We start from the raw sequence: 17786 nt of genomic DNA, 5'->3' as shown, positions 1-17786 counted from the left end.
CATTCTTCGGAATCAACAGAAGCCAATTGCTTTAATGGATCTGAATTTGAAACTAATGCCCTCTAGAGCATGGAGTGCGATATTGCGATATTATGTAATGGAAGAGGTTGGCTTAAGTAGCTCCAGAGAGGAGATTTTAAGCAAACCAAACATTAATGAGTTAAAAGATGATTAAAAATGGCCATGAATGAGAGTGGTAATGATAATAAGATACTAAATAAAACAATCTTCATTCACTCGGATGTTTATTTGTACCCAATTCATTGACCAGCTCCCAGTTGGCTTGTTAGCTCAATTGGTAGAGCGCTGCACCGGTATCGCAGAGGTCATGGGTTCAAATCCCGTACGGGCCTGAAAATTTTTTTCAGGTCCTACTTACAACTACTAGTTTCAGTAGTGTTTTTAGCTGCGAGGATCTTCTAATTTCATCTTTCCACCGCAGTGCAAATATGTGAATTTTCATATATCTAAATCTTTAAATAAAACAAGTAATACGAAACGTGTTTTCCCTTTTCAATTTACATACGTTCAATAGCAATCGTCGGTTCATTTGCTTTTTTCTTCAATATTATGACATGGAGAAAAACAAAAATAGTCTTTCAGTGAATTAAATGCGGGTTTAAAAAAGTATTACGCTCAGATAAAGTTAAGAAGACATACTGGACCTCTCATTCAACGTTAGCTTCTAGAGTTTATTTTTTTTTTAATCACGCCAAGAGAGACGAAACGTTTAAGATTCGCTTGCATCTCCAAGAAAATCTCAAGCGTGTGGTAAGGGTGGAAGTAGAAGACTTCTCGAATTTCATGCTAATTGCTTCATAAGTTGCTAGCTATCTCAGACTCAGATAAATATAACTCAACATGGAAAAAGAAATCTGCTGCTCAGTGATATCAGTTTCGATGTCAAACGTGCAATTTTGAAGAAAAATTGCCCTACATCAGCGAGAAAATATCTTGACACCAATAAAACAACAAGCAGAAACACCAATGAAACATTTTTTATTCATGTTGTGAACTAATCTTTAAGCAAAAAAATTGGAAACTATGCCAGTATTTTTTTGCCATTAATTTGCGATTCTTCTTTCTAGAATATTTTACCCATAATATTTGGAGACCCTGAGGGTATACTCAAACAGGTAGTTATTGACTCGTGGGAAATTTTGGAGGAAACAGCTAATCGAAAAACTATTGTTAACTAGTATGCGCATGTTTGTTAATAGATTAGGAGAGATGGTAAACTTTGAGCTCGGTAAGGAAAGAAAGAAAGATTTTTTTGTCCTGTCACGAGCCTGGGACAAAGAAAAAAATTCTGAGTCCCCATGAAGGATCAAACCTTTACCGAGCTCAGAACTTGCCATCTCTCTTATTATCTTGTTGATCCTAGCTGTATGCAGGACGCGTGTCATATGAATTTCGTAATAGACCTCGCTCACTGTGAAGTCTGTGTGGCTCAGTGACGAGGAATCCGAAGGGGACTCAGAATTTTTTATTTGTCCCACTCTCGTGAAAAGACGAAAAAATTTGTATTTCTTCTCTACCTTTGCATGTTTAAGCATAAAATTATCATTATTATGATAAGGTTGCAGCTAATAATCGTGACGAATACACTTGCACATAGAGAAAAATATTTTTTTTTTCCATGGCGTAGTCACTTTCGATGTAACAAACGACATTTCGACTGTGTACTGCGAGTCTTCTTCAGGCGATAAGGTCGACAGAGTATTGCTAAAATAGTTTTTTGATCGTCGAAAACATGCAGTCAGTATGTTGTCGAAACGTCGCGATCGAAATCAAAAGTGATCACCTTGTCAGACAAACAATCATACCTTATAAACAAATCAATACCGTTTGCCGTATTCTGTATGACTCGTGCTCTGATCCTCGTAGTCTAAAATTAAGGATTCATCATCGTTAATTAAACGATAAAGCGTAATTTCGTATCTAGTTTCGTATACGAAATTCGTATCTAGTAAAGCAAAACACAAATCATATAATAAAACTATGCTGTCATGCCTATTATCGCATGAAAGAAGGTTTTGATATTATCAATCACACGTCGTGGTGCATGGCAAAGACAGGTGTGATATACTGTACTGTTCTGCGCCAGTTTTTTAATTAGCATAACAGTCAATTTCCCGCATTGTATACTTTCCATTTACGGTTTGCTCTGGCACAAAACAACGCAAGGTCTATCGTTTTTACAAAATAGTGTTCTCTGAAATATTTCTGAGAATGGAACTTTGCTCAGATCTGCAGGATATACAAATTGGAGAAAATAGTCCTTTTCTTCGAACACGTTAGTAACACACACGTAACTCTCAAAGAAGTATAAAGACCAAAACTTGTCAAATATGGGCAACCACACAACTATTATTAACTCTCCTGAGTGAGTACCAATGCTCCTTTAAAAACGTGACTTTCTGCACAGTAAGTATAATTACCACGAGCATATCTCGAGACATGACTCGAACCTATGGTCCTCCTAATAGCACGCGGAGAAAAAGAGGAGGCTAGACTGATAGAGCCTAAGGCGTTTTCTGATTATGTAGCTTGTTATTCATTCTGAGGGAGAGTTCCTTAGTAAACAAGCGTACCATACCATTATTGAACTCCTTAATTACTTTAAGTCTGGTTAAACACAAGGTCCTCCGTGTTGATGTGAAACTCTTGCGCAAAGATGCAAAGTGGGAAGGAGTAATTTGAGCTCGATTTTTGAGATCAAAGCTATGACAATTCTGGAAAAGGTAAATGAATGGTTAACACCTAGCTCTCCGCTCCCCGTGGTAATGAACATATTGCTGAAGCAGTAGCCACCTAAAAGCCCCTCCTCGGGCCTTCTTCTTGAAAGAAAATGCAGACTCTCTTCATCTGTCTCCCGTCCACTTTTCATCGAAATCGCTAGCATAGACATTATTAATTTAAAAACTTCCTTCAATTAGTTGAGTAAACGAAGGTAGAAAAGTCAACTCTCTCATACAAAAATAATTTTTAACACCGAGTAGATATTTTTCTTAACAACTATGCAAAAAAAAAAAAGTCACCGGCTAAACCTCACTGACTAGTCTCATAAGGGCAGTTACTTCTGTGAATGATGAAAATGCAAAAATCATCATATTCGGCCCAAGACAACTACTAAATATCAAATTAAAAAAAAATACATATATTAAAAATCTCATATTCAGTATTAGATGTTGTAGAAATCAGTATAATTTCTAAGCTGCAAATGTATTGATCACCCGCTCGGTCACATTAAACAGCCTCATGATGGTTGGATATTTATTGCTGAAAAAGGATAAAGTAAGGCATGAACTGTAACTTCGCGGGAAATTAATTCCGCAATACTGGCGAGGAGGTAGATCGCGGGGTTATATTTTGACGATTATAAAAGGCAAACATGAAAAAGGGGCATTGACTTGCGGGATTCACGCGTCCTAGTATTCTAAGGAGTATGTATGAAAAGAGCGAAATCTTTCTTTGCAAGTTAACGTCATTTCAGAACAGAAGTTACAAAATAGAATTTACCAGTATAACCAAATAATAATTTGAGTATTTGTCGATGCGTAGATATCCTGTAGATGTTGTTATTGCAACGAGTTGATCAGTTTAGTCAGCGACTTGAATTTTCTTAAGGGAGCTAATTTCGCGTCTTTCAATTGAGCATTGATTTTCATTCGCAGGTCTTTGATTTGGCGATTTTTTGCAATCGCCCAGTACGCGGAATTAAAGACCCACGAATTTAGGTATCAATAAGGTAGATATTTCTATAATGTTGTGTTGTGGAAATGTTAAAGATCATTCGATGTGGGACCCATCTAGGGGCTGTGCATAGGTGTTGACTGGTTCAGTAAAATTTGTGGGTCAACCTTATTATTTTCACCATCGTGATTATTTGTCAGGCTTAGCGTTGGATCATCAGGAATGCGACAGTAGTAACGACCCGTCTGCCAGACTGGCAGTTTAAACGAGCAGATTTGCAAACATGGGAACTGTACTTGTACTCTGACATTTAGTCAAGAGAGTGGTGCGCAAACTTGTAAGGCTAACAAATGTAATCTAAGATACAGCGGAAACAATTCTTTTCAGCGCTGCAACGGAGAAGTTAAAAGATGCAAAGTGGAATACAACAAGGGAGACTGCGATACGAAGAGTGTGATCAGTATTACGACGGAAAAGACGACTGCGATTAAATGCCAATTCGAAGGGATGAATGATAATGTTCGAAACTTCGAATTTTCATTCAAGATCAACAACGTCCTGGTAACTTCTTTTTTTTTTTTCAGCCCACAAGGGTTTTCAATAGACGGCTGTTATGTAGATCCACCAGAGAGCAACTCAGGAGACACAGTTTGCAGATCTATGCAATCATCTGACTCATTTCTCTCTCTTAGCTGACTTCAGTTGTGGCCCGGAGGTATTTTTTACTCTTGTTGTACTTTGCATTTCGATCATAAGTGTGTTGGTTCAATAAATTCATTGTTCAATCTAACTTTGCGACAGCTCTCCTCCAAGGACGTAACTATCCTGGAGATCATCACATATGTGGGATTATGCCTTTCCATCATCGGAATTCTTTCGATAATAACTTTGTATTTTCTTCCTCACGTGAGATCTATTTCTAGTCAATCAGTGGTGTATTTTCTATAACAGACAATGTTAAATAAAACCGGCGTTCAACAAATTGTGAGCAACACTTACTACAGGAGACTGTCAACTATGATACACTTTCAGTCGCTTTAAAAAAGTTCGAAATAAATATAACAATAACTTATGGACAATATTATTTGCAATTTCCATACACTCAATATGTTGCAAAATTTACGAGTCATTATTGATATCACGTTTGGTTTTCAGCGCTTGTTTGTTTGTTTGTTTGTTGCTCTAATGGTTACTTGATTTGCTTGACCTTACTCTTCCTTTGTGATTCTACAGATTTCTCGAACTTTTATACAAGTATATCAACATCAATACCTGTTTCATTTTCAACAGAGATATTGGACAACCTGTCTCAAATACGGCTTAGTCACTTTGTATCCCTTGGAGCTGGACAAATAATCTTACTCGCTGGAATAAACGCCATAGAAGAAACGGTGGGTGCCTCTTTACCATTCGTGGAGTTCGTTCAAAGAAAACCTCCTTGAATGAATTGTAAAAAAATTCTTTCCCCCTTACTTTTGAAGGCTGTTTGTGTCACAGTGGCAACTCTAATGCAGTATTTCCTTATGGCCCGCTTTCTGTTGGATGCTCGTCGAGGGATCCATCTCTACCTGTTTGTTGTGAAAGTTTCCAACATCAACACCAAAATGCACATGTATCACGTCATTTCATGGGGTATTTTGATTTTTCAGCTGAATTTATCATATACTGTTAGGGATTATTTTGTTTCCTAACTGTATTATGTTATTAACTCTAAATTTTCATAAAAGGTTTCCCAGTCATTATGATTGCCATTTCACAGAGCATCGTTGCTGAAAAATATGGGATACAGAGCTTTACCAGGTATGATCATTTTTGTTAACTTTGTTTGTTCACCTTTTGAAGTTTGTTTTGCTTTACTTTGATTATATATCCTACCCTTCCTTATTACTTTCATTAATCTCCTTCTCATAATCTTTATCTTCTAAGGCCAGTCTGTGACCTAAAGTTTCCTTCACTGAACGAATGTTACTTTAGGATATAAAGCTGATTGGGTATATTGCGAGACCTAATTTTTCCCCTTTTTTATCTTTATTTCCCCCTTTTTTCCCCTTTAGCTGTTGGATGTCGTCAACGTTAACTAACAATTTGATCTGGATATTTGTCGCATTTGTGATTATGATTGTAAATTTCGCATTGGGATTAATTTTTTGACAGCTTCTGCTGGAGATTTTAACGAAATCGTATCAAATTTTAAATGATCCTCTAAACGATATTTGAAATTGATCCTATAAGAATCCCATATCTTAGACTGTTGTCGTCCTTTAGACTTGGCATTAGAGCATGCGTGGTTATTATTCCCTTGCTGAGTGTCACGTGGTTATTTGGTGTTCTGACACCATTACACAAAGTTTTTAGGTACGTATTTTGTCCAATAATTTCATTGATGAAAGTACCCATACCCAGTGTCCAGAGATTAATAGACAGTCAGACTTTTCCAGTATGGTCAGATGATCTTTGCAACAATAATTATTAAAATATATAATAGAATAAAACTAATAGTAAATAAAAAAAAGTGAAAAAAAATTGATTCCGCTTTTTATGTCATCCTCGTAACTAAGAAACGTTATTTACTTCAATGACCTCTGAGCTCTGATTGGAAAATAAATTACGTAATCTGCCGAAGGTCAACGAATAAATGAATATATATATAAGTAAAGATTGATCTTGAAACCCTGTCTTCTTTTTAAAGGGTTTTTTAATTTTTGCCCTGCACTGCGCGCCAAACAGCCAGGTAAGTTTTATATGGAAAAAAACCTATGTAAAGTACGAATTTTAAAATCTTGTATGAATATTTCAGTGCCTTTTCTGTTTACTTTGCTTCTCTATCGGCAGATTAGAGAGCGATTCAAGAGAAAAGTTCGCTCTGTTTTCCCATCTGCAACGGATGGAAACTCCACAAATAAGAATTCAAATGTTAATCTAAGTAATTTTGTGATGTGAATGCAGTTAAACTGAAGTTTTGTAACGAGTTTGAACTGAAAAAAAAAAGAGAAAAAAAAACACGCACATCCTCAGCCTAGAAAAACTGGATTAAAACAGACCGAGAATGAGAGTTAATTTTTTGTCGAGTACCAGTCATTACTGATATTTGCTAAAAGTAGTCTAGTCTATGATAAGCCAGCTTTCCAGAGTCATCAGCCTTTAACTTTGTCTGAGCTCTTAACTTCATACAAAAACCTTTTTCTGATAGGAAATAAGTAATTCTTGCTCATCGCATGTGACAGTAACACGCAGAATAGATGCTAGTAAACTTCTTTCCATGCATTTGACATACTCATTTGCCTTTAAATAGCATTAATTAACATGGAGTCATTAATATGAATAAAACCACGTCGTCTAATTACGGCAATGCAACTTATTGGCTCAAACCAAAAGCGAATTTTTTTTTTCTTAAATCATGTCGGTTCATTTGCGTTTTTATTTATCATTATAACGTATACAAAACAAAAGAGTGTTTAGTAAATAAAACCTAGGCATATAGGTCATTCCCACAGATTAAGGGTGATCTACCCATTTACCATGGCCGTTGATGGTCAGCTGAAACATTTTTGTTTTTCGTTAGTAGCTGAGAGCTTTGTTTACGCGGTAATATGTAAACACGATTGAAAATTTTTAGACTCGCACGTATGTCTCAGAAATGGGTCAATCAAAGGAGAGGGTTGCCTGGAAGACTCTCCAAAATCCATGCGAACGGCGTGATGGGTTTTCGTTCGCCTTTGCACTCGGCGAATGTTTTAAATAACGTGCGCTCAGACCGGTTAAAACAGCTTGCTTTATCATAAAACAAATACAAGGTGGTCAAATCGGAGCAGAAATTTTAATTTAAGGTTTGAATTTAAGACTCCATCTTTTTTCCCAAATTTAAAACTTGAATCGCATGCCTCAGAATAACGCAAATAAAACGAGTTACCTGTCTGCACAGGTCATCATCAAGAGGTGAAAAAGTATATATTCTCGGTGTTTCGAAGATTTTGATAAAGGCGATCGTAATCATCAGGAAGGAAAAATTGCACTTACATGCCAAAACTCCTTAGGAACGTCGAAAGAGCTCTTCAAATTTACGATAAGGATATTTGTTTCACAAAATTGTTCAAACTGCACCTGCTTTATGTTAATTTTTTTATTTCTTTTCTTTTCTGAATTTTTCTTATTTTTTCTTTTAGAAATCCCTAGGGGTAGTCTGAAAGAGGTGGCTAATCGTGAAGACATGTATCATTAGCTGTTAGTTATGAACCCGTCACTTTTTGGAGGAAACAGCCAATCAGAAAACTCTTTTGAACTATCATGTGCGTTTTTGGACATAACAAACTACTATTATCTATCATATTATGCGTGGCTCCACGAAGTATAGAATTAACACTTCGTTATTGTGAATGAGATAATGAAACAATGCAGGAAAAATTAAAAACCCACGTAGCTAGAAGAGGAGAACATTGGCCCTCCAGTTTAAAGAAATTTTATCAAACACAAATTTAACTACTATGCTTTTACTAAAATTACTAAAACTACTAAACTATTAAAATTTTAGCGACTTCTGTGATATAAGTGCTCTAAAAAGACTTATTGTTTTCGTTGTTAAGTGACCAAATAAGCAAAGAGTGGCATGGCCATTGATGATTTGTAATTAACATGAATACTCACATGAATTTAACATCTTTAGCTAATGGCTACATCCTTTAGAAATAGGATCATTGCACTTCGCGTGCTATTCTACGAAGAGAATTCTAAAAAGCTTCTTAAAATGATTATTTTGTATTAATCATATTTGTTTTACCAAAATTTCAAACGGAAGCAAAAAGGGGAAATTCACTGAATTTAAGTAGAAGGATGTGACATCAATGATTTGCATGATATTCAATTTCCCGCATATGCTTATAATAGGCAGCTGGTTTGGCTCAAAACAACACTATAAGACTGATCTTCCAAATATTTCTTAAGAGAGAATTCTCACAAGCCTTCCATACTGAGAAAGAAAATATCAACAAATCCTCAGCCGCAGAAAATTTGCCAAAGGTTGTGTTTAGTTCATCTGACAGATGCTCAAACCACACAATAAAAAAAATGATGATGAATAGAAGTTGTCGGATATGGAGAACACTCCTGTTATCAATTGCTCTTCTACGTGAGTATCAACGTTATTTTCAAAAGAAAAGTTCTTTTCCTTAATATTTATTACAAGTTTACCCAGAGGAGTCGATTCTATGGCTCTCCGAACAGTGTTGGGTGAAACTACAGCGCTAGAATGGTTTTCCAAAAGTTTTTCCCTTATCACAGCTGATCAAACCAACATCCACGAAGAAGCCAAGACAAATTATTTTTAGGAAAATACTTCGAGAAACTTATTTTCTCAATGCATTCCTGTGCAGCAAGTTTTAACTCTAATTTAACTCAGGGGTCTATCATAAAATGGATAATTTTTTGCCCAAATATGCAAATGATAATGTGTACTTTAAGCCCGTTAATTCACTTTGAGGATATGCAAATTCTCGAATGTCAAAATATATGGTCAGGTGTCTCTTCAACTCTAACAAATTACTGAGGTTACTAGCTTAATAACACCATTTCAAGTCTTCTTGTAAAAGAGAACAGCAGTTTACTTCGTTTCCTTTTCAATTTCCATATTAATCTTCCGAATATTTGTTATTTCTAATTCATTTTCATCTTGCATTTAGTTGAATAAAAGAAGCGCCGTTGAGCGGAAATGTTCTCACTCAGAAATAACATCATTCTATCAATTCAAAGGCTTCACAGCGTAGTTATTGAAACACGGCATCACTCACTCAAGGGCAACCTGCAAAATGGCCCGAAGGAACTCCCTACCCTATCAAAATGAAAATAATAATAATAATAATAATAATAACAATAATAATAATAATAACAAGTATATAAATAAGTTTTTTTTTCATTTGTGGATTGGTCAGTGATGTCTAGGAGCTTCACGGTGGCTAATACTTGTTGCAAATAGGAGTTTAATTTTCATAAATGCTTTATATTTATTCGCACCATACTGAGATGGTAAATATATAATGAAGGTTCTACGCTAGATTTATTCAACAATTTCATGAATCTGTTTTTTTTCTTTTTTTGTCTGGCGGGGGAAGGGGAGAAGGGTGCTTAGTGAACTATTGTCTATTATATATTACATAATTATTATAATTATCTAAATTTATTATAAGCAATATTTTTTCTTCAGGCTTTTGGGTGCAGAGTAAGACATGCAACCACAGTGAGTATAGCGTCTGTAACGATTTTTCTTACCAACTGCTCCAGCACAACGCTTATTCCTGTAGTTTCCCTGGGACAGGATGCAAACAAACGTGCACACGTTTGTGTAAAATGGTTCTGGAATTAAACGGAGGAGAGTGTAAAAAATTTTGCGACGCTGAAACGTGTACACTGAACTTTATGGGGGGACAATGCCGAAAACAGCATCGGAACGCTATTTATTGTACACGGACCAGCGACACTGTCACATGTGGAGATGAATGTGTCTGGTGCAGCCCTTCCAATTCATACAGGTCGAATTTCATTTCGTCTGCTCCGTCAACGGCAGGTCAAGGTTTAGCGACTCAATTCTCAACGGTGCAACGGAAAGATAATTCTCATACTTTGCGTGAGTAAATTTAACAAAGTAAATCTGTTTTTTCACGATTGAATGTTAATGAATCTTGAGATACACTAGCACTTTCTTCATTGTTCATATTCTAAATTCCTTGCGCTTTATCATTGCTGTTCAATTTTAGTTAAATGTTGTTTTGACATCTAGCTTTTACTTTAATATACAGATCAGTTGCAGTCATCGTCGGCATCACCATTATCGTTACTTTCACCATCACCATTACCATCCTCTTCAATATCGTCATGTTCATCTGAAGCAAAAGCATCAGCAAGAGCAGAATCGGAATCAGTATCAACAAAATCATCAGCATCTTCATCATCACCAGCAGCAGCATCATCGTCTCTGCCATCGTCAACTTGGAAATCTACGTTGGAAGTATTTAAGAATCTGGTATGTTTCGTAATTCCTCCTTTTTTTATCATAGTTTCTGCCATTCCTCAACGCTTTTGTCTTTTTTTACCTCAGGCAAATGGATCTGTTTCTAAACTTAGTGGAATAGATACCAAGAGAAATAATTCTTTGAAGGTATGAATGCACTATTGCCTCCTGATTACAAGATTAACATAACTTGTAGATATGAAATATGCGGTAATTAGAAGGAGTTACCGATGCAAAGCTGCAATTCGTAAGCTGCAAAAGCGTTTTATACAGAGGCAAAAGCATGACAATTCTGTGTGCTACGAGAATTTAATGTAGAAAAATATACCTCTTCTAAATAGGTGTGGCTAATCCATTGAAATGATGTTCTGTTGAAACGCTTCTTTTTCAAATCATGCAATATCCAATCAGTCCAAGTCCTACGATGTGCACTTTTGTTTTCTCATTATGATGACGTTCGACATGATTAAAGAACTTTTTGGTCCTTAAAGGAGGCTATGCAAGTATTTGAAGACTTCATCGATAGTTTTCTAAACATCACGACACCCAATAAAGGCCAACTTAATGATGGAGGAGATGAAACGAGAACAGAATCCATCTTTAAGGTGGCAGTCGCCTTCGAAGAATTTGCATTTAATTATGGTAAATACCATCTGAATGCAACGAATCCTTCCACAACGATCAAAAGCCGAACAATGGGTGAGTTAAAACTATTTTATTAGTAACTGACCCACTGACCAATTGTCTAACTGAATGGTCTGTCTGCCGCCTGGCCTTGGAAATTAAATGATACAAGTGAATTCTTGAAAGGCTCACGGAAGCAGTCGAAGGCGCACAAAATTCGTCTGGCTTGATGCCAGCAGGTGCATGAAGATGTGTGAAGCCCAGTTGACGAGAAGTGATATTCGTCTGGTTAATAAGCTGTTTCAATTTCCTCTTTTGAGTATAAGAATACGATCTCAGTACAATAATATATTTAAAAAAAATCAGAACGGCGTTTGAGATATCATAGTGTAGTGCTGTGTATATACCTTCAAGAAAGGGATCCGTATACGCTGCTGTCATCTCCTTCAATTCCAATTGTCATCTTCTCTTTCTTCTGACAGTTTTGGGCATTCAAATTGGCTACCGTCGGAATGCAACTGACTTCTTCCTCAAGGAGGAAGAATTGCAAGTCAGCATTAATATATCCTCGGATGATTTTGCTGAAAAAGGTTTGCATTAACCACGCTTTCAACTCTAAATCATAGAATGACATTTTTTCACTTTAATAGTTGCTCTATTATTTAGAAATCAGAACGTTTTGCCTATCATTGTACTATTTTTCAATCGCTAAACATTTCAAAACAGCTGAGAAGGTACGTGCACCCCGAATGGTCAAAAATCTTTTCGTTTATTGCACAGGTAAACCCATGGAAAATTGAGATTTATATTATAGAAGCAGAGTACCGCACAATCTATCGTTAAACCGACGTGATGACCTTAGTAGGAAGCTGGGAGAATAGTCGGAAAGTTTGCCAATCACTCACGCCCAGCTAATGATCTATAACCTTTTTAAGTGTTCTGCCAGAATCCTAAGTAGATTGTATCGCCGTTTAACAAGTAGAAGGTCAGGGTAATTGCTTGAATCAATGATAATTAGCACGCACAACATTTCTATATTTTCACTGATGTCATAGAAAAGTAAGAAATAACAAAAGCATTTTAGTTGATCTATGCCAGTGGAGTCTCAGGTTTAAATAGCTTATGCAGAATGGTAAAGGAGCAAAGATGTGGTGTTAGCCAGTTGGGTGATCAAATGCCGAAGTAAGTGGGTCAAACAAATAATTCTGCTCGAAAATATTTTGGTCTTCGAAAACACTTTAGTCCATACTGTATTATAACTTAAACAGTTATTTGGTGAAAAAAGCGGAGGGGAACTTGATCGATCACCATTTCGAATATGTTCATACTGAGACTAACCCCATCGTTTGGCGTTACAAGGACTTTCTTTTCATATTCTGATTAACAATATTGTTGTCTTTATAGGGTCAGTGGTTGTAGGATGTGTGTACAAAGATCTTCATGAATTACTACTGAGAAATCAATCTACTGGTGAAGAACCTGACACTTCTAGGTGACGTTAAACGATAAAATATTTAAGAATTGTGCTTAGCGTACCTGTATTGAATTATATGGCATGCTATATAAAATTTAACCAATCGAGATAGGGGGAACCCTGATAAGCAGTGTAATAGGAACCCTAATAATGAATAAAGAAGGCGATGACCAAGTCCATTTTTAAGCTCATATGGAGAAATCACCTGACGGTTAAATTTTCTTTATCACGCAGTAAACTCTAAAAATCGTAACAGAAGTTAGTTTTCATTATCACCATTTTATATCGAAGATAGAAATGACATAAAGTATGCTAAATACAGTTATATGCAAATGCACTGTAATGATTTGCAAAAGTTGATAGCATGGAACAATATATCTGCTACAGGTATGTTAACACCAGAATAATGACGGCAGCGATGAATCCTAAACCTGAAAAACTGCGACGAGATGTAATCTTGAAGTTCAAAAACCTACAGGTAACAGCAAGAACGCTGAAAGATGAGCTCGTTCCCTTTGTGTTATGCTGGATCAATTTAATAGAAATTCATGTAAAATATATTTTCAGGTCGTTGAAGAAGAAAAGCATTGCATGTTTTGGAGTGGTTTCAAAAATAGGTAAATATAACGATATTATAAAATATGCTTTGGGACTACGTCTTTTTCGTTTAGTCCAAAACTGAGTATGAAAACTGGAGATATCAGTTAAACCCTCATTTGCTGGGAAGATAGTCCTGATTTTTCATATTAGAATCACCGTCATGAAATGTTATGAAATACCAGAACAGAGGCAGTCAACACCGATAAGTGTTTTAAGCCCCGACGTTTTGGAATTTATATGTTATTCACCGAATAAACATATAACCAATCAGATTGCTGGGTTTATTACCGTACCCTCTGAGAAGAAAAATCGTTATTGTTATTTCTTACATTGTAATATTCCTTTGTTTTTAGTCTGGATGGGTTTTCAGAAGAGGGTTGTCATGTGGATCATTCGAAGAGCAACTCAGAAGAAACAATTTGCAGCTGCAATCATTTGACTCATTTCGCTGTCTTAGTTGACTTCAGCAGCAGCACAAAGGTAGTTTTATTATTATTACTACTATTATTATCATTATTATTATTATTATCATTGTTTTTACCTTGCATTCAAACTAGAAATGGGTCCGTGTGGTCAATCAAAGTATTACCTCCTTTTTCTTTTGTTTTTGACGCAGCTTTCAGAGAACGACGTAGCTGTTCTGGAGATCATCACATACGTAGGGTTAAGCCTATCCATCATCAGGATACTTTCGACAATAACCTTATATTCCTTCCTCACGTAAGTACTGTAATCAAACGATCAGCGGAGAACATCCTTAAATACCGTGGAAGATGTATTGAATAAATCAGGCCAGTGCAATGTCCGTAACACCCCCTCCCCCCGCCCAAAAAAGAAAATTAATAATAATAATAAAGAAAATGTCTTGGTGCTAATTAGAAACTAAATCCTTACCCCATGTTTTGGACATCACTCGTGACTGACCAAGTTCATCTGCCTATCTACTGTCTCTCGCTTTCACTCATGCTTTTTGCTTTTGTTTTTTTGGTTTTGTTTTGTTTTGTTTAGTGATTGTGTGTTGTTGTTGTTGTTGTTGTTGTTGTTAACAGAGATCTTCGTCAACCTCTATCCCAAGTACGCGTAAGTCTTGCTGTGGCTTTAGGAGCTGGACAAATATGCTTTTTCGCTGGTATAAATGCCACAGAGATCAAGGTAGGTGGTTTTTACCATTATTTATATGAAATTAAAGATATTATGATCGAACAAAGCATTGAATTGACAAAGATTCTGCTGTTTTTTTACGTATCTGTGCAGGCTGTCTGTGTCATAGTAGCAGCTATTATGCAGTATTTTCTGATGGCCGCTTTCTGTTGGATGCTGGTCGAGGGAATTTATCTTTACCTATTTGTTGTAAAAGTTTATAACATCAACGACAAGATGCGCATATATCACGTCATGTCATGGGGTATTTTGCTTATACAGCTGAACTTACAATATACTGTGAATTTTATTTTTGGCTAATTTAATTTTAATCATTTTGAGTCACCTTGATTGGTTTGTCATTTCCTGATAGGTTTTCCCTTAGTTATGGTGGCCATTTCACTGTCTATCGCTGCTGGAAAAGAAGGGATACAGGGTTATACAAGCGACAAATTGTAAGAGGCGTATGTTTTTTTTTCTTTTTTCTCCTCTATTTTTTCTCCCCCTAAAATGTTAATTTTTTTCGGTGAAGTTTTGATGTTTCTTTTAATTTGCTTTGACATTTTCATTAACTTTATCTTAAAGTCCTTCTCGTAACATTTATCCTTTCGGGAAAGCTTTCTCACATCGGTTTCTTTCTTTATGCAAGGTTTCTGTAATTTAATCCTTGTGTTTCCTTATTCCTTTTTTTTTCTCCAAAATCTTCCCTTCTGATCTGTGCCTTATCATGTTATCGTCATATTATTGAACATCTTAAAATGCATTTTTTAACATAATATTAACAACGGTGTTATGCAAGAATCTCAGTCCTGAGAAAAGCCTTAACAACAAATGTGAACAAGTATCATTATTTTTTCACGTCACTCGCCTTTTGCACCACTCGGCCAGGTTGATGAATGAACTGCGAAGCCTTCACCACTCTCAATCAGTCAATAATTATTTTGTTTATATAATAAAAAATAATATCTGGTTACTTTCAGATATGAAATTTCTCTTCTCGTGTTCAACCCGACACCTCACTCGTGAGATATCGGTTAAACACTTGAGGAGAAATTTCATATCTTCGGGCGCCCATGTATTTTTCGCTACGTAATTTCTTACGAATTCCTTTCACTACAGATCTTATGATGAAAATTTTTGTTTTTGTCTTTGTTATCCTTCCCCTTTTAAGTTGTTGGATATCCTCAGCGAACAATTTGATATGGATATTTGTCACATTTGTGATTACAATTGAAGTGGTAAGTTTCTGATTCGGTTTATTCATATTGGTGATTCTGATATAAGACTTGAAATGTGTAATAGCCATACCTCGGTACAAACTTTTAATTTATCTCCTCCTCTTTCAGATCAACATTTTGATACTCACACGCGTCAGCAAACAGGAGACAAGCAAAGTCAGCAATTACGCTGAGAAAGAGCTCTAAAGAGCGTTAAAAAAAAAAATGGAATACATCTTACCTCCTCAGTAGCTTGTTGATATTAATTAGTTAAGAGAAAGTATAGGTTCCAAAAATTTTTGTGAGGTTCAGTAAGCAATCAATTAACCAGCAAATTTTCGTCCTATAGAGTTGGCATTAGAGCATGTGTTGTGATAATCCCCTTGTTGGGTGTCACGTGGTTATTTGGTCTTCTGTCGCCATTACACAAAGCTTTTTCCTACATTTTTACCATCCTCAACTCTACTCAAGTGAGTATCAAATATTATGATTTTACAGTTTCATACGTGAAATCATCCATATTGAGTGTCCAGATTACTTTATAACTATAAATTTTATGATGGTGATAGAATATTTGTTAATGTAAAACAGACAAAAGTGAATAAAATTTAAAAGATAAGAAAAAAGGATGTCACTGTTTATGTGATTTTTTGCTGGTCAAGACATAATTTGATTCTTTTTGATGTTATTTGGGGCTTTTAGAGAAAAAAAAAAAAACCTCAATATATTTACCCCAGGTCGCAATCACAAAACGAAATTGGTCTGAAAAACATTTTTTTTTCTGTCTAAGGGTTTCCTGATTTTCGTTCTTCACTGTGTGCGAAATAGCCAGGTAAGTTTTAAAACTTGAGGTTTTAAAACTTGAATGTACCTTTAATGTGGTTCTTTTTCTTACTTTCCATGTCTATCAGTGCCTTTATTTGTTTACTTTGCTTGTCTATCTGCAGATTAGAGAGCGATTCAAAAGGAAGGTGAACACGGTTTTCCCATCTACAAACAATGGAAACTCCACAAAGAAGAGCTCACAGGTTAATCCAAGTGGTGTCGGTGATACATGGGTAGCTGAATTGCAGTCTTTCGATGAATTTGAGCTGGAAAAACACTCGGCTTGAAGAGCTAGATTCAACACGGACCAAGCATGAAACTCCATTGTTTAATTGTTTAATTTGATTTTTAAGCTTAGTTGCTCAATCGCAGTTGCTCATTTTTCGATCTTTCAGGAAGATTTCGGCCGTTCCAATCGAGGCATTAGCTTCGTGAATAAGTCATACTTAAGGTGTCACTTACTGCGATAATAGGGCAACTTTCCAAAGGCAGTAGCGTTTAATGTAAGCTAGATGCAAGAACTGTTCTAACTTTTTTTCTTTAGATTAGGAGTACTTAATTTTTAGACTATCGTATCTTCTTAGGGAAAGTTTGCCTTAGCTGCAAACTAAATTTCTTTTAAGTAACTATCTTGTAGGCTGGCTGTCGATCACTGTTAGAATACAAAACAGTCTGTTCTAGCTTTCTTTTTCTTTGAATCAAGAGTAAGTAGTTTTTTGAGTATCATACGTAATTAGGGAAATTTTGCCGTAGCTGCAAACTAAATTGCTTTTAAGTAACTATCTTGTAGGCTGGCTGTCTATCGCTGTTAGAATTCAACAAAGTCTCTTTCAAATGATGGTTTCTTCGTTCTATCAATGATTGCCCCCTATTTTTTCCTATTATTTTATTGAAATGTTGCAGTCATGCAGTCAAGACTGACGTGTCTTTAAACATTCCTATGCTTTACTATGATACACACTTCTATGAATTTTAGCACGCAATTTTATACTAATATTTCACAATAGCGTCACCCTTTTTATATTATTTGAGCAGTTAAATTACCAGTTAAATCGCAAATGCTATTTGCTTTTGTAATAGTAGCGGTTAAAGCTGACTTTTAAACTTTTTAAACTGATAAAACGCAGCGGATTTAATGGATTAAAATTTGCGAATTACTGGGAAAAAATGGAACCAGCGTCTTCGGGAAAATGCACCTGAGTAAGAAATGCCC

At 35.8% G+C, this 17786-nt stretch overlaps 1 protein-coding gene across 2 annotated transcripts; it reads left to right on the top strand.

Annotated features, from left to right (window-relative positions):
- The first annotated feature begins 8696 nt into the window (after positions 1-8696).
- LOC131779651 (adhesion G protein-coupled receptor L4-like) lies at positions 8697-17729 on the top strand. 2 transcript variants are annotated; one of them, XM_066167035.1, is made up of 19 exons: positions 8697-8818; positions 9890-10309; positions 10482-10705; positions 10781-10840; positions 11185-11392; positions 11800-11907; positions 12722-12809; positions 13179-13269; positions 13359-13408; positions 13745-13871; positions 14008-14111; positions 14441-14543; positions 14646-14796; positions 14905-14986; positions 15703-15769; positions 15878-15948; positions 16080-16218; positions 16539-16580; positions 16696-17729. In XM_066167035.1, exons 1-19 carry the CDS (start codon positions 8758-8760, stop codon positions 16858-16860), a joined length of 2361 nt encoding a protein of 786 aa, XP_066023132.1. In that variant the 5' UTR covers positions 8697-8757; the 3' UTR covers positions 16861-17729. The 2 variants fall into 2 exon arrangements, with proteins under 2 accessions (XP_066023132.1, XP_066023131.1); XM_066167034.1 differs by lacking the exons at positions 14905-14986; positions 16080-16218; positions 16539-16580; positions 16696-17729 and having other exon boundaries at positions 14646-14831; positions 15878-15975.
- Positions 17730-17786: the final 57 nt, after the last annotated feature.

This window comes from Pocillopora verrucosa, chromosome 5 (assembly GCF_036669915.1).
Source record: "Pocillopora verrucosa isolate sample1 chromosome 5, ASM3666991v2, whole genome shotgun sequence".
NCBI lineage: Eukaryota > Metazoa > Cnidaria > Anthozoa > Scleractinia > Pocilloporidae > Pocillopora > Pocillopora verrucosa.
This window is presented reverse-complemented; position numbering and strand designations above follow the sequence as displayed.

What these genes read in the sequence shown, in the direction of transcription:
- LOC131779651 (XM_066167035.1), top strand. Translation starts at nt 8,758, where the DNA reads ATGATGATGAATAGAAGTTGTCGGATATGGAGAACACTCCTGTTATCA. An exon ending in GTTATCAATTGCTCTTCTAC is followed by an intron (nt 8,819 to 9,889) that starts GTGAGTATCAAC and finishes TTTTTTCTTCAG; the next exon opens with GCTTTTGGGTGCAGAGTAAG. An exon ending in TTGTGATTACAATTGAAGTG is followed by an intron (nt 15,770 to 15,877) that starts GTAAGTTTCTGA and finishes CTCCTCTTTCAG; the next exon opens with ATCAACATTTTGATACTCAC.